This window comes from Tachysurus vachellii, chromosome 2 (assembly GCF_030014155.1).
Source record: "Tachysurus vachellii isolate PV-2020 chromosome 2, HZAU_Pvac_v1, whole genome shotgun sequence".
In the NCBI taxonomy this organism is placed as follows: Eukaryota; Metazoa; Chordata; class Actinopteri; order Siluriformes; family Bagridae; genus Tachysurus; species Tachysurus vachellii.
In genome coordinates, this window is record NC_083461.1 from 36,926,777 (window position 1) to 36,939,767 (window position 12,991).

The 12,991-nt window shown below is 40.7% G+C and overlaps 1 protein-coding gene across 2 annotated transcripts in view; it reads right to left on the bottom strand.

The window, feature by feature from the left end:
- Positions 1-12,991, bottom strand: part of prss12 (serine protease 12) — a 28,961-nt gene that overhangs the window by 13,722 nt on the left and 2,248 nt on the right. Inside the window, exons 2-10 of one of the 2 annotated variants that reach the window (XM_060864543.1) lie at positions 10,857-10,995; positions 9,719-9,897; positions 8,711-8,861; positions 7,833-8,011; positions 7,621-7,762; positions 6,963-7,159; positions 2,632-2,773; positions 1,050-1,252; positions 421-499 (exon numbers count right to left, since the gene is read on the bottom strand). In XM_060864543.1, coding sequence (XP_060720526.1) covers positions 421-499; positions 1,050-1,252; positions 2,632-2,773; positions 6,963-7,159; positions 7,621-7,762; positions 7,833-8,011; positions 8,711-8,861; positions 9,719-9,897; positions 10,857-10,995 — 1,411 coding nt within the window. The remainder of the gene's footprint in view (positions 1-420; positions 500-1,049; positions 1,253-2,631; positions 2,774-6,962; positions 7,160-7,620; positions 7,763-7,832; positions 8,012-8,710; positions 8,862-9,718; positions 9,898-10,856; positions 10,996-12,991) is intronic. The other variant, XM_060864544.1, reaches the window with a different exon arrangement.

Below are 12,991 nucleotides of genomic sequence, written 5' to 3' on the forward strand. Positions count from 1 at the left end.
GTTGGCACTCCATCCAGGGTGTATCCTGCCTTGATGCCCGATGACGCCTGAGATAGGCACAGGCTCCCCGTGACCCGAGGTAGTTCGGATAAGTTCTTTGAACGTAGTTCGGATAAGTTCTTTCTCTCCCTCCGTCTCTCTTGTTTTCTCTCATCTGTCTTTCTTCCTCTCTCATTGTCTTTCCCTCGCTCTTTTCATGCCTCTCCATTTTGTTATACATCTACCTCTCTCATTCCTCCCTCATCCTCCTCTCCATCTCGCTCTCACCCCATTTCCCTCATCTCTTCCTCTGTCACATCTCTCTCACTCTTTCTCTCCCTCCCTCTCTCTCATCGCCCTCTCTTCCCCTGTTTTCTTTCCCAAGACCTATTTATATTTGAGTGTTTATTAGAATGTTTACAGATGTCCCCCTCTGCTTACCGTAGTGAGTTTTGTCCACCGATGATCCTCTTCCTCCGAGTGTGTGTGGGCCTCAGACCACACACAGAACTTGCAACATCTGCAACACACACACACAGACAGACACACACACTCATTTTTACATACACACAAACACTCACGCACTTCAGGAGGACAGGTGTGGATGGTTCTATGTTGGTGTGTGTAAGAGAACTGTGAGAACGTGTGTGTGTGTGTGTGTGTGTGTGTGTGTGTGTGTGTGTGTGAGAAAGTTAATGGCAAAAGCAGTCTGGTCTGGTGTGTTTCATTGAATTATTAGTGTTTCGTTAAATAAACCACACATCCTTCATATGTGTGTGTGTGTGTGCGTGAGTGTGTGTGTGTGTGAGTGTGTGCGTGAGTGTGTGTGTGTGAGTGTGTGCGCGTGAGCGGTGGGGGACGTATATGAGAATTCCTGGGATAACCACAACCTTGAATTTTCCTGCTGTCCACCTTCTCGTTCTGTCCATCATTATTCTATTTGTCCAGATGGTAAAGAGATTCACAGTTAAATAAATTACATTTTTAAGGAATTTAAAAAAAAAATATTTGTTATCTTTTTATCTCGTTGATTCTTTTATATAACATTAAAGTTCTGGATTGTACCTCACCTTTGACCCGGGTGCTGTTGTCCCGTTGGCCGTAGTTACAAATGACTCCGGCGTCTTCGCTATGGCGACAGTTGTGGCTTCCTATTGGCTGCTTGATGCAGTCGGCCAAGGAGCGTTCGGCCCCCGTGCACTTCACGCTGTCGACATGAATGGGGCCGCGTCCTTCTCCAAAATACGCCATGACACGGGCTTTGGCTTCACCGCTGCCAAAGACAAAAAACAGAGAAATTTGTTACGTATTAAAAAATAAGTTGAAGAAATGAACAAATATGAACAAAAAAAGATTTGAGAGAGAGAGAGAGAGAGAAAGAGAGAGAGAGAGACACAGAGAGAGAGAGAGAGAGAGAGAGAGAGAGAGAGAGAGAGAGAGAGAGAGAGAGAGAGAGAGAGAGAGAGAGAGAGAGAGAGAGAGACACACACAGAGAGAGAGAGAGAGAGAGAGAGAGAGAGAGAGAGAGAGACACGTAGACATGTAGAGTAATAAACACATTTGATATCCATCAATAGAAAGAAGACATTTTGTTTCTACTTGATAATCAAGAAACGATAAATTCTCAGATGATGCGTATCTCCACACTTGTGTGATTCTTTTTTTCGCACTGCTGTCATGGTAACACACTGTAACTGTAACACACAATAACACACCAGTTCCCCCTGAGCCTCCTGGTGCAGCCCTGCGGCAGAGGGGATTGTGGGTCATCACCACATTGCATCAGTATCTTAATCCATCTTAATACCTTTGTTATCTATGACCTAGTTGACTCCATTGAGAGAGGTGTGTGTGTCTATGTGTGTGTGTGTGTGTGTCTATGTGTGTGTGTGTGTGTGTGTGTGTGAGAGAGCATTAACACACCCGGTCCTCAGAAGGAGGTCAGTCTTCCCACTTCAACTCTACAACTGTGTGTGGATTAGATAAAATCATATGGTGTGTGTGTGTGTGTGTGTGTGTGTGTATGTGTGTGTGTGTGTGTGTGTGTGAGAATCCACCTCGTCATTTTTAATCATCTGAGCTTGATAAAAACCCAGTCATAACTGACCCTCTGGCTTTAATCTCTGTAAAAGCCCTGATTTCACATGAAAAGAAGAAAAACAATAAAGTTCTCTCTCTGTCTCTCACACACACACACACACACACACACACACACACACAGAGTATCGGCGGTGATGTAATGGCGCTTCTCATACTTTTGTATTCTTATGCTTTCCATATGGTTACCCTTGTGTGTGTGTGTGTGTGTGTGTGTGTGTGTGTGTGTGTGTGTGTGTGTGTAAAGGAGAAACAGTCTGTCCATATAGAAGTTAGTGTAGTAAAGCTGTAAGTAAAGAGTAACAGGAGAATTTTATTCTGATAGAACAAACTGCAGTGTGTTGTTCGTGCTGTGTTCCATTTGTTCATGCAAATGAGCTGCATTCGAGACGCATACATATGAAAGTACTATTAGCTAATTAGCTATGAATTATTTTACTCTTATTAATTGTACGCTAGTTAGTACAGCTATGAAAACTCTACAGAATTTCCCCTGAAGCTAGTAGAAATACTTAGTGTGTATATTTCTGAACTATATGCAGTATGGAGTGTTACCTGTAGCCCAGCTGTCTACACACCACCTCTGCGTCCTCGTCCGTCCAGCCGTCGTCGCAGATCGTCCCCCATTGGCCGGCCAAGAGAATTTCGACCCGGCCTTCACTCTCGTTCTCACCGCCCACCAGTCGAAGTGGTACACCTGAGATGATACACACACACACACACACACATTTGCGATGTTGTGACCTGTAACAGACACTCTGAAGTTGTACGAGCTAAAGAGGAACTTATTAACCCTAGTAAATGGATCTCAGAAGTATGAGTCAGAAAACCATATGCACATAATAAAACAGAGATCATACATAAGCTAATAAATAGATCCTGTGATATGATATACGTGTGTGTGTGTGTGTGTGTGTGTGTGTGTAACACAGTAGGGGTAGCAGAAAACCACCTGGCAGTCAGATGGGAGTTTAAGGTTTCTAGTCATGAAACGGCTGCCTTTTCTCATATACTTGGCCCTCACACACACACACACACACACACACTCACTCCATAGACTGTAGACTCCATATGTAGAGTCTGACGACTGATCAACCCTTTGCCTCTTTTCAGAAGCAGTTTGATGAACATCCTTTTGAATTAAGCTTATATGATAAAATATTACACACACACACACACACACACACACGCACACACACACACCATAGACTATAAACTCCATATGTAGAGTCTGACCCCAGTGCCTCATGCTGTTTAATTGAATGTCCTGGTAAATTAACCCTCCATGATAAAGTATAAAACACACACACACACACACACACACACACACACACACCATAGACTATAAACTCCATATGTAGTGTCTGACCCAGTGCCTCACAACATGCCCTCTTTTCAGAAGCAGTTTAATGAACATACTTTTGGATGAACAGTAAATCATAAACTGTTTTACACACACATACACACACATGCGCACACACACACACACAGATATATCACATAACCTCAATCTCTCTTTCAGCACCTGAGTTTCTAAGCAAAGCCACAAATTCCCAATTAACCGCTGGTTCAGATTTGAATATAAACGTTCCCACTGAGGTTTTTTATCATCTTACACACATGGCTGATGTCTGACTCCTTTTCACGATCGAGTTCCAGAAAGAAAAAAAAAAAAAAAAAAAAAGAAAAAGCAGTGGCCTCCGTTAGGGGCTTCAGTTATTCCACACACACCAGTTTAGTTCCCTCACGTCAGTCGTTCATCAGCGGAAAGAAACGCAGAGGTTTGTTGTTTTAAGCTTTTTATATATATAAATACACACACATACATATATATAAAGAAAAGAAAAATAAATACACACACATTATATATATATATATATATATATATATATATAGAGAGAGAGAGAGAGAGAGAGAGAGAGAGTGAGAGAGAAAGAGAGAGAGTTTAAATATAGAGTGTGAGGTCCTTAAGCTGATTAACCCTTTTTTTAAACAATTATTGGGTCAAAGGTGAAGTGTGTTATAGCTAATTTACATAGACAATGCAAAGACAAATACTATTTTGACAATAAGAGAAGACATTTATTACTTACTCTGTGTGTGTGTGTGTGTGTGTGTGTGTGTGTGTGTAGAAGCGTAAACCACCTTTAAACCAAAGTAGGTCTTTAGTGAGATGCATACTAAACACCAACACGAAGCAGCAAGGGGTCTGGAGGCAAAATGTATAAGGGGTGTTGTGGTGCATACAAAAAAGGCAGAGAAAACTGTGTGTGTGTGTGTGTGTGTGTGTGTGTGTGTGTGTGTGTGTGTGTGAGTGAGAGAGAGAGAGAGAAAATGTCTGAAAAATGGAAAACAGCAGGAAACAGTATATCAGTGTGTTTAGAGATTTTAGAGGATCTTCTGGTGCTTCAAAATCCCATCTCCTTTTTCCAAAGCAATAAAACTCAATATGCCAAAAGATCACAGAAATATTGAACACACACACACACACACACACACACACACACACACACACACACACACACACACACAGGGCTAAGTTCTGTTGTGAAGAAGCCCAAGGCTATATATTTACTCCTATTGCTCTAATACATGCTATTGCTACGCTAACTCTGGACTAAGTGATCAAGTTAGTTAACATTCCACATATCTATTCAAATTAATCGTGTGTAACTCGCTCGTGTGTGTTAGCTATCTTGTCTGTCTTGTTTGTCCTGCACTGTCTTGTCTGTCTTGTTTGTCTTGTCCTGCACTGTTTACACCAGGTTGTACAGATACACATAGCTCTGTGTTTGTTCTATGTAGCACCCTGGTCCTGGAGAAACGTTGTCTCATGTCACTGTGTACTGCAACAGCTATATATGGTTGAAATGACAATAAAAGCTTCTTGACTTGACTTGAGCTACAGTTAGCCAAGTCAGTGTTTCTATTCAGCTAGCTTAGTATTTTGACAGAACAGTGTACTCTCATGTTAGCTGAAGTTAGCCTTTTCAGCTTAGTTAGCTACACAAAATAATGCCTAAGCTAAATGTAGCTAATAATAGATAAAAAAAAAAAACTAAAGCTAGTTTATAGCTAAGATACTAAACTGGCTGTCAAGATACTCGATGGCTAACATTTTAAGCCGTTTTACGCTAAAGATATTAGTGTGACACTGGAACAATAGGAAATGCTAATGCTAATTCGTATGGTAATGGTTTAGCGTTTTTTTGGGTTTTTTTTTTTAGGAAAGTGAAAGCTATGATGTTCTATCGTTGCTTGATAATTAAATATTTGCTAGTTGTATTTCATTGCATTCCTGTCTCCTTTATGTCCATGAAACTGTACCGTCTTACAACAACACGTTCCTCAGAGACTTCCAGACTCTTAAAAGTCTTAACTTCCAGCCATTAAAAGTCATGTTGCTGTTATTGTTATTAGCTATGAGCTATGTATTAACAATTATATCTCAGTAGGATAAGGTGAAACTTGCTGTATTTGCTGTTTTTGCTAATAAGGTTAACTGTATAAGCTGTTTTGCTAATAAGATTAGCTGTATTAGTTGTTTTTTGCTAATATGATTAGCTGAATTAGCTTTTTTGGCTAATGAGATTAGTTGTATTAGCTGTTACATATACACACACACACACACACACACTTAATTCCCAGGGCATAGCATGCGTGTATGTGTGTGTATGTGTGCATGCGTGTGTGTCTGGAGGTGTTGTTCCAGGTAAAATCATCAGCTCTTTATGGAGAGCATTGGGAATAAACCCTGAGGAGCTGACTTGCAGCTGGAGCTGTTAAAAACAGGCTCACGTGGCTGCCAAGGTTCCATTTCCTCTTAAGACTTTTAACATGATAGCATTTTCAAATGGACTCATTCTCACACTCCTCAGGATCAAATACACACTCGTTACACAGGGGCAATAACTCAGGGAAAAGAGGGAAATGGAAAAAATATCCTACCTAATATTAATCTAGGTAAAAAAAAATCATATCAAATGTCTAACCATTTAATAAAATGTAATGTTTGGTCATAAAGCCAGAGCTAATATCTGCTAATATGTTCTGGAGACAGATGAATAATATCCTAAGTGTGTATTAAAATAATAACTAATGCTAACGATACTAAAACCACAACATAGATATTTAGCCATGTAACAATATCGTAGCGAATGTCGCATAACAGCATGCTAATGTTCATTTGTGTTATATACTGATATACATTTCGTTATCGTATACATTTAAGGACAAAAAAAAAAGCCTTATTTATGTTTAGCTGTTTTGTAAAAGGTTAGCTAATGTTTAGCCATGTTGAAAAATCAGACCAAATATTTAACCATGAGGTACAACATTAGCTAATGTTTAGCCATCTAATAAAACGTTAGCTAATGTTTAGCCATGAGGTAAAATGCTAGCTGATGTTTAACCATGCTGGACACTGTTAGATAACGTTTATCTCTAGAGTAAAATCAGGTCAAATGTGTAACCATGAGGTAAAACATTAGCTAATGTTTTTAGCCATGAGGTAAAATGCTAGCTAGTGTTAATTGACAGCTACCGTTTATCTCTGCAGTAAGTAATAGTATAGGAATAGGAATGTTCAGTCATACAGTAAGATCATAGCTAATGTTCCCCATGCAGTAAAACATCAAGATCTTAAGTTCAGATAGTTTATTGTTTAGCTATGAACAAAAATAATGCAACTCCAGGTTGGAATTTCCAAAAGAAAGTGCCCCCTCATCCTCAAATTCTAACTTCAGCTAGTTTTCTTACCTTTCCGTCCATGATTCTAAAGATATTAAACGATTCATGATTCACATGGAACGTCAGGAACGTAGTCCATTAGAAAGAACTGTGATTTATATCATGACGTGTGTGTGTGTGAGTGTGTGAGATCATACTAGTAGGCACTCCATGCCCGACACGTTGGCTGCTGCAGACTACAGCCACGTCCTCTGTGTGTTTGCAGTCGTGTCGAAGCCACTCCTTCCTGGCGCAGTGCGTGAGGGTCGGCTCTTTCCCCGTGCAGCTCACGTCATCCAGTAAAATCGGCCCTAACGGCACGCCGAAGCGCTCCGGGTTCGCACTCTGCCCTGACCTGCAAACATGTCAAAAGTGTGTGATGAAGATTTTTAAAACACAGTAGGTTTAACTCATCTGATTGTCATTAACTGTGTATGTGTAGTATATCTATGGTTTGTATGGGTGCGAAGATCTCTATACGTTTTTTCAGAGTTACAAACCTTTTGGTATTAGGAATATTATTATAGAATTTAGGTCTACTTCCTGTAGATCTGGTTTCATCCATCCATCTAGTTTCTAAAACACTTTTCTTGGAACCTGGAGGGTATATCAGGGGACTCTGTGCACAACAACCCATCAAAAGGCACAATTACACACACACACACACACCTCATTCATCCACTACAGACAATTTAGAAATCCCAATCAGCCTATCATGCATGTTGGTGCCACTGAGTATTATCAGTTGAATAAAAACTTTTATTCAACTATCAGTTGAATAAAAACTTGCTGTGTGTGTATGTGTGTGTGTGTTACCTGTATCCCAGTTGTCTGCAGACAACCTGTGTGTTGGTGTTTGTCCAGCCATCATCACAGACTGTTCCCCAGCGGCCATGATAGTGAACCTCCAGCCTTCCCTCAAACCCTCCTGCTCCGCCCACCAGGCGCACCGATCCATCTGAGACGCAAAGAGTGTGTGTGTGATTTTCTGTGTGTGTGTGTGAGACTTTATGTGTGTGGGTTTATACCTGTAAGCGGCGTGCAGGACACTCCGGCGTCCTCACTGTGATCACAGTTGTGTTCTCCCCACGCTGTCTTCGGGCACTGCTCTATAGAGAGCTCATTTCCTGTACAGCTTACTTCATCCAGCAGCACGCGGCCCACGCCGGCACCAAAATACGCCCCGACCCAGGCTTTAGCCGTGCCACTACACACACACACACACACACACACACACAAATACATACTGATAAACATAGTGATAAACATGTATCATCCTGTATACACACAGCCACGAGGTCACATAAACACAGAGTAGAGCTAGATCAAGCCACATGTAGACGGATACACATGACATGATACAGATGAACACACACACATAAATACACACGCATAAACACACACACATAAATACATACACACATATTCATGCTACAGATGATGAATGTAAAGGAGCACAGGCGTTCCCGCCCATGTTAACACTTCTTGGTGTTCTCAGTGGTCATCAGTCACAATTAGGCCGAGAGAACAATGAGGCTTTCTTTCACTCAGACCACCCACTCTGCCTCTTTCGCTCTCATTCTCTCTCTCTCTCTCAATCCCTGTCTCACTCTTTCTTCCCTCAGTCTTTCATTCCAGTCCTCCATCCTTCACACTCGCTAAATCTCTCCTGTCTAATTCACCCACTCTAACTTCCTCCACCCTGCCTCATGCATTCTCTCTCTCTCTCTCTCTCTCTCTCTCTCACACACACACACACACACACCTCCCACAGATGCTCTTCCAAAAGCCCAGAGTCTTACTAAATCATGAGTTTGTTAGAAGAAAACCATGTCATGCCTAATTGACTGTGTGTGTGTGTGTGTGTGTGTGTGTGTGTGTGAGTGTGAGTGTGTGTGTGTGTTACCCCAGGCCCAGCTGTCTGCACACAACCTCAGCATCATTATTGTCCCACTGGTCATCACACACTGTGCCCCACTGCCCTGCGTGATACACTTCTACTCGGCCTTCGTATGCAGTTGCTCCTCCAGAAAGACGCACTGGCACAAATGACACTGCTACACACACACACACACACACACACACACACACAGACAGAGTATGTATTATTGAAATGTTTGCTCGTGTGTGTATATATTTATGTATATATGAGCTTATTTACTGTATACAGTGGTAAACCAAATATCTCCACAAGGATATAAATATCTGACATTTTTGTCCTTGTGGAGACATTTGTCTGGTTTACATTGTTTAAAATTAAATAAATATATTAAATATAAAGAAATTAAGTGCATTAATAATTACAATTCTCACAAAGGTAGTAAATCCATGTAGGTGTGTTTATGTGGGCATGTGTCTTGGTCTGTCCATGCATGTGTATGTGTGTTTGTGTGTGTGTGTGTGTGTACATGTGTGTGTACGTGCATGTGTGTGTGTGTATGTATCTGTGTATGTATACAGAGTGTGTATGTGCCTGTGCGTGTGTACGTGTATGTATGTGTATGTATGTGTGTATGTATAAACAGTGTGTATCTGTGTGTACGTGTGTGTGTACGTGTGTGTTTGTACGTGTGTATGTATACACAGTGTGTATCTGTGTGTGTATGTGTGTGTACGTGTGTGTACTGCATCTGTGTGTGTACGTGTGTGTGTATGTATACACAGTGTGTATCTGTGCGTGTGTACGTGTGTGTATATGTGTGTATGTATACACAGTGTGTATCTGTGTGTGTGTATGTGTGTGTACGTGTGTGTACTGTATCTGTGTGTACGTGTGTGTATGTGTGTGTTTGTACATGTGTATGTATACACAGTGTGTACGTGTGTGTACTGTATCTGTGTGTGTACGTGTGTGTATGTGTGTGTTTGTACACGTGTATGTATACACAGTGTGTACGTGTGTGTACGTGTGTACCCTCTACTGGAGTGCAGGTGACAGCAGCAGCCTGTTGGTTAGCACACTCTCCTCCGTTCCAAACCGATCGAGGGCATTGCAGTAAGTCAACTTCCTCCCCACTGCACCTGATCGTCCTCCATTGCACTACAGCCAGAGGCAGCCTAGACAGGGAGCTCACACGCGCTCGCGCTTTAAACCTAAACACATGACGGTTGCTGATTAATTAATCTTCAATTTAAATGAATTTAAAGCCGATCCCTAATGCTTAAAAATGACAAGTCTTTGGAAATGATTTTAGTCTCATTCATGTTTCCACATTTCTTATTTACACCCCACATGTGCATGCACCTGCCAGGAGGATATCCAGGAGGATATTTTGTGTGTCTCTGTGTGTGTGTGTGTGTGTGTGCGTGTATCTATTACCACACAGTAGCATTTCTATTGCTCTATGAGACCTATGAGATTTAAACAGATGGTTTGTTCAGTGCGATACCACAGAACACACATTATAATACACTCTGTAATGCTGTAGAATGATACCCCGAACAGAATAAGATGCCTATGAGGAACATCCACTACATTGTATCGTCAAGAGTGTGCAAGCTCCTGCTCTCAAGTTCACATGTATTATTAAGCAACAAATCAATCAGCACCATTCATAATTTATAAAGGACAAATGATTTGCTGAGGATTGTGTTTGTGGGTGGGTGGGGGTTCGGGGGGTGGGGTGGGGGTTGGGTTTAGTGGACCAACTTGGAACATGAGACAGTACCGGCACCTCCATCTTGACTTATCATGCTCATAAATGACCTCAGCATGTGTGTGTGTCTGTGTGTGTGTGTCTGTGAGGGATGTCTTTCTAATCTGGTTTTGGGGAGGTGTGAATGTTGCCGCTAAGCTTTCAAGAGACCGAATGACATTACTAGGTCAAAAACAGCAAGGCTACAAAAAGATGAGTGGAGTAAATGTCCTGCAGTCATATTTAACTAAAGCATGAACTAATAACTTTTAATAATAGACATATCTGTCTACATAGCTAATATATATAAATTATGAATGTTTAAGGATTCTGAGAGCATACACAAACAGCAATAGAAACATTCAAAAGTGTTGTGTGTTTGCGTGTGTGTGTGTATATGTGTGTGTGTACACCTACCCTTGCCCAAGCTGTCGACACACTACATGAGCGTCTCTGTCGTCCCAGTCATTACTACAGATCGTCCCCCAAACACCATTCATGTACACCTCTACTGTCCCATCCAACTTAGACCTGCCACCCTGCAGGCGCACAGAGCCTACACACACACACACACACACACACACACACACACAATAATCACTACTGTACTGCAATTGGCATGCCAGGTCTGATAATAATGATTGGATCAAAACCGGTCATGTTGAAATCACCCTAAAGAGTCTTTTATTACTTTAGTACTACTTCTGTTTTTGTGGCATACTGACCTCAGACAAACCACACTTTAGATTTCATCTATCAACCTGAATTTTCTGTTACTTTTCATAACATTATGTCTAATCATGAAAACTGAGTCGGCCAAAAGCTGTAATATTTTAGTAAGAAATACTGAATGGCAAATTTTGAATAGTAAATATGGTACACAATACCTTTTATAGTTTTTGGTAACTAGGGGCACTACAGGCAACAGGAGGTGAAGCGATATCTAAATTCTGAGTGCAAAGAACAACTTTCAAATAGTTCTTTAAGAAAATATATCAAACAAGTAACAATTTTATGGCGTTATTTCATTGTGCTTGGACCCCTTAATCGCTGCTGGCAGATACTGTTTTTATATATATATATATATATATATATATATATATAGATATATAGATATATAGATATATAGATATAGATATATAGATATATAGATATAGATATTGAATTATTTTGTAAGACGTGTGAGTCTAAACTAACATCCTGGGGTGTGTGTGTGTGTGTTTGTGTGTGTGTATAGCCAATGTGAACCTTTGTCCTGAGTGTTGCAAATAAATTACAAACTCTTTCTCTCTTACACACATGGATGGACTCACAGACGCTGTTAACGCCCCTGCTGTCTTGCTGTACACTTGTTCACTATAAATACAGTGGAAAACTAGACCTGGCACAAAGAATGTAGTTATGGGAAAATTTAATTCTAAATTCGCTATTTATATTCCTGTTGCAAGCGTTTGATGGTTGTTTATTCACCTCTGGGGGCGTCAGTAACCGTATATCTTCGAAATGGCTCGTAAATTTTATTTGCATCGCAACATAAACTAAAATAATTCAAAGCACGACGGGGAAAAAAATAGGTTTCTGGTTCCAGGTTTTGTTTTTCCGACACCGTTAAAAGACATGCTGCGGCGATTTATTTGAGCTACTATTAATTAAATTGTTGTTGTTTTTTCTATATGATTTGCATGAATCATCTACATTTTCTAAAGTAAACATGAGATTCCTTTAATATTAGGTTTGGAATATAGTTGACGTGCCCAAGTACTACTTCAACCCCAGACATCTAACCCTGTAACTTTACTACTGTAGATACTTAAACTGATACTTTAAAAATATCAGTTATTTCATGTTAGCTTGCACATTGCAAAGGGAAGATTTGGCTGCTCACTCATTTTACATATACAGTATAATACACAATTAACCACTGAGTAGTTGTTAAAAACAACCCTGTAGGACGGTTCTCCTTCATCCCTGACACGTTCCTAATGCCATGTTTGGTAAGCCTTCTTATTCAGTCCTAGTGTTTATGTTCGGATGAAATGCAGCCCTTGTGATTAATAGCCTCAGGCTTAAATGATCAGTCCATCATGGCAGGTTAACTGTAAGCGAGCAGCGTATATGATGTAATGCTGCTGAGGCTCGTGCTTATTTTGTCTTGCGCCCTTGAGCGCTATAAAAATAGTGGCCCACTTTTCAGCACGCTGGATCGAAATCTGTGGTCAAGGCTAGTAGTTCAAACTACTATAATAATTAAGTCTGGTTATAGACTAATAACGTCAGTTGATTTTCCCAGTAGTAACGATTATTATCCTAAGGTTCGGGTTAGAAATTTTTCACAAGGTTTAGCCTTCAGATCTATCTCTCGAATATATCTTTCACCTGAGAGGCCACGCCCACAAGAGACGAACTTCAGGTTACTCTCTTTCAAGCACCTTCTCTCTGTACAAAGTCCAAAGCTAGCTAGATACTCAGTGCAATATCTCGAAATATCTACAATCTGATCGTAATTCAGCGACGAGCCACTGAACGGAAATATAAATCTGTATCACAAAAGT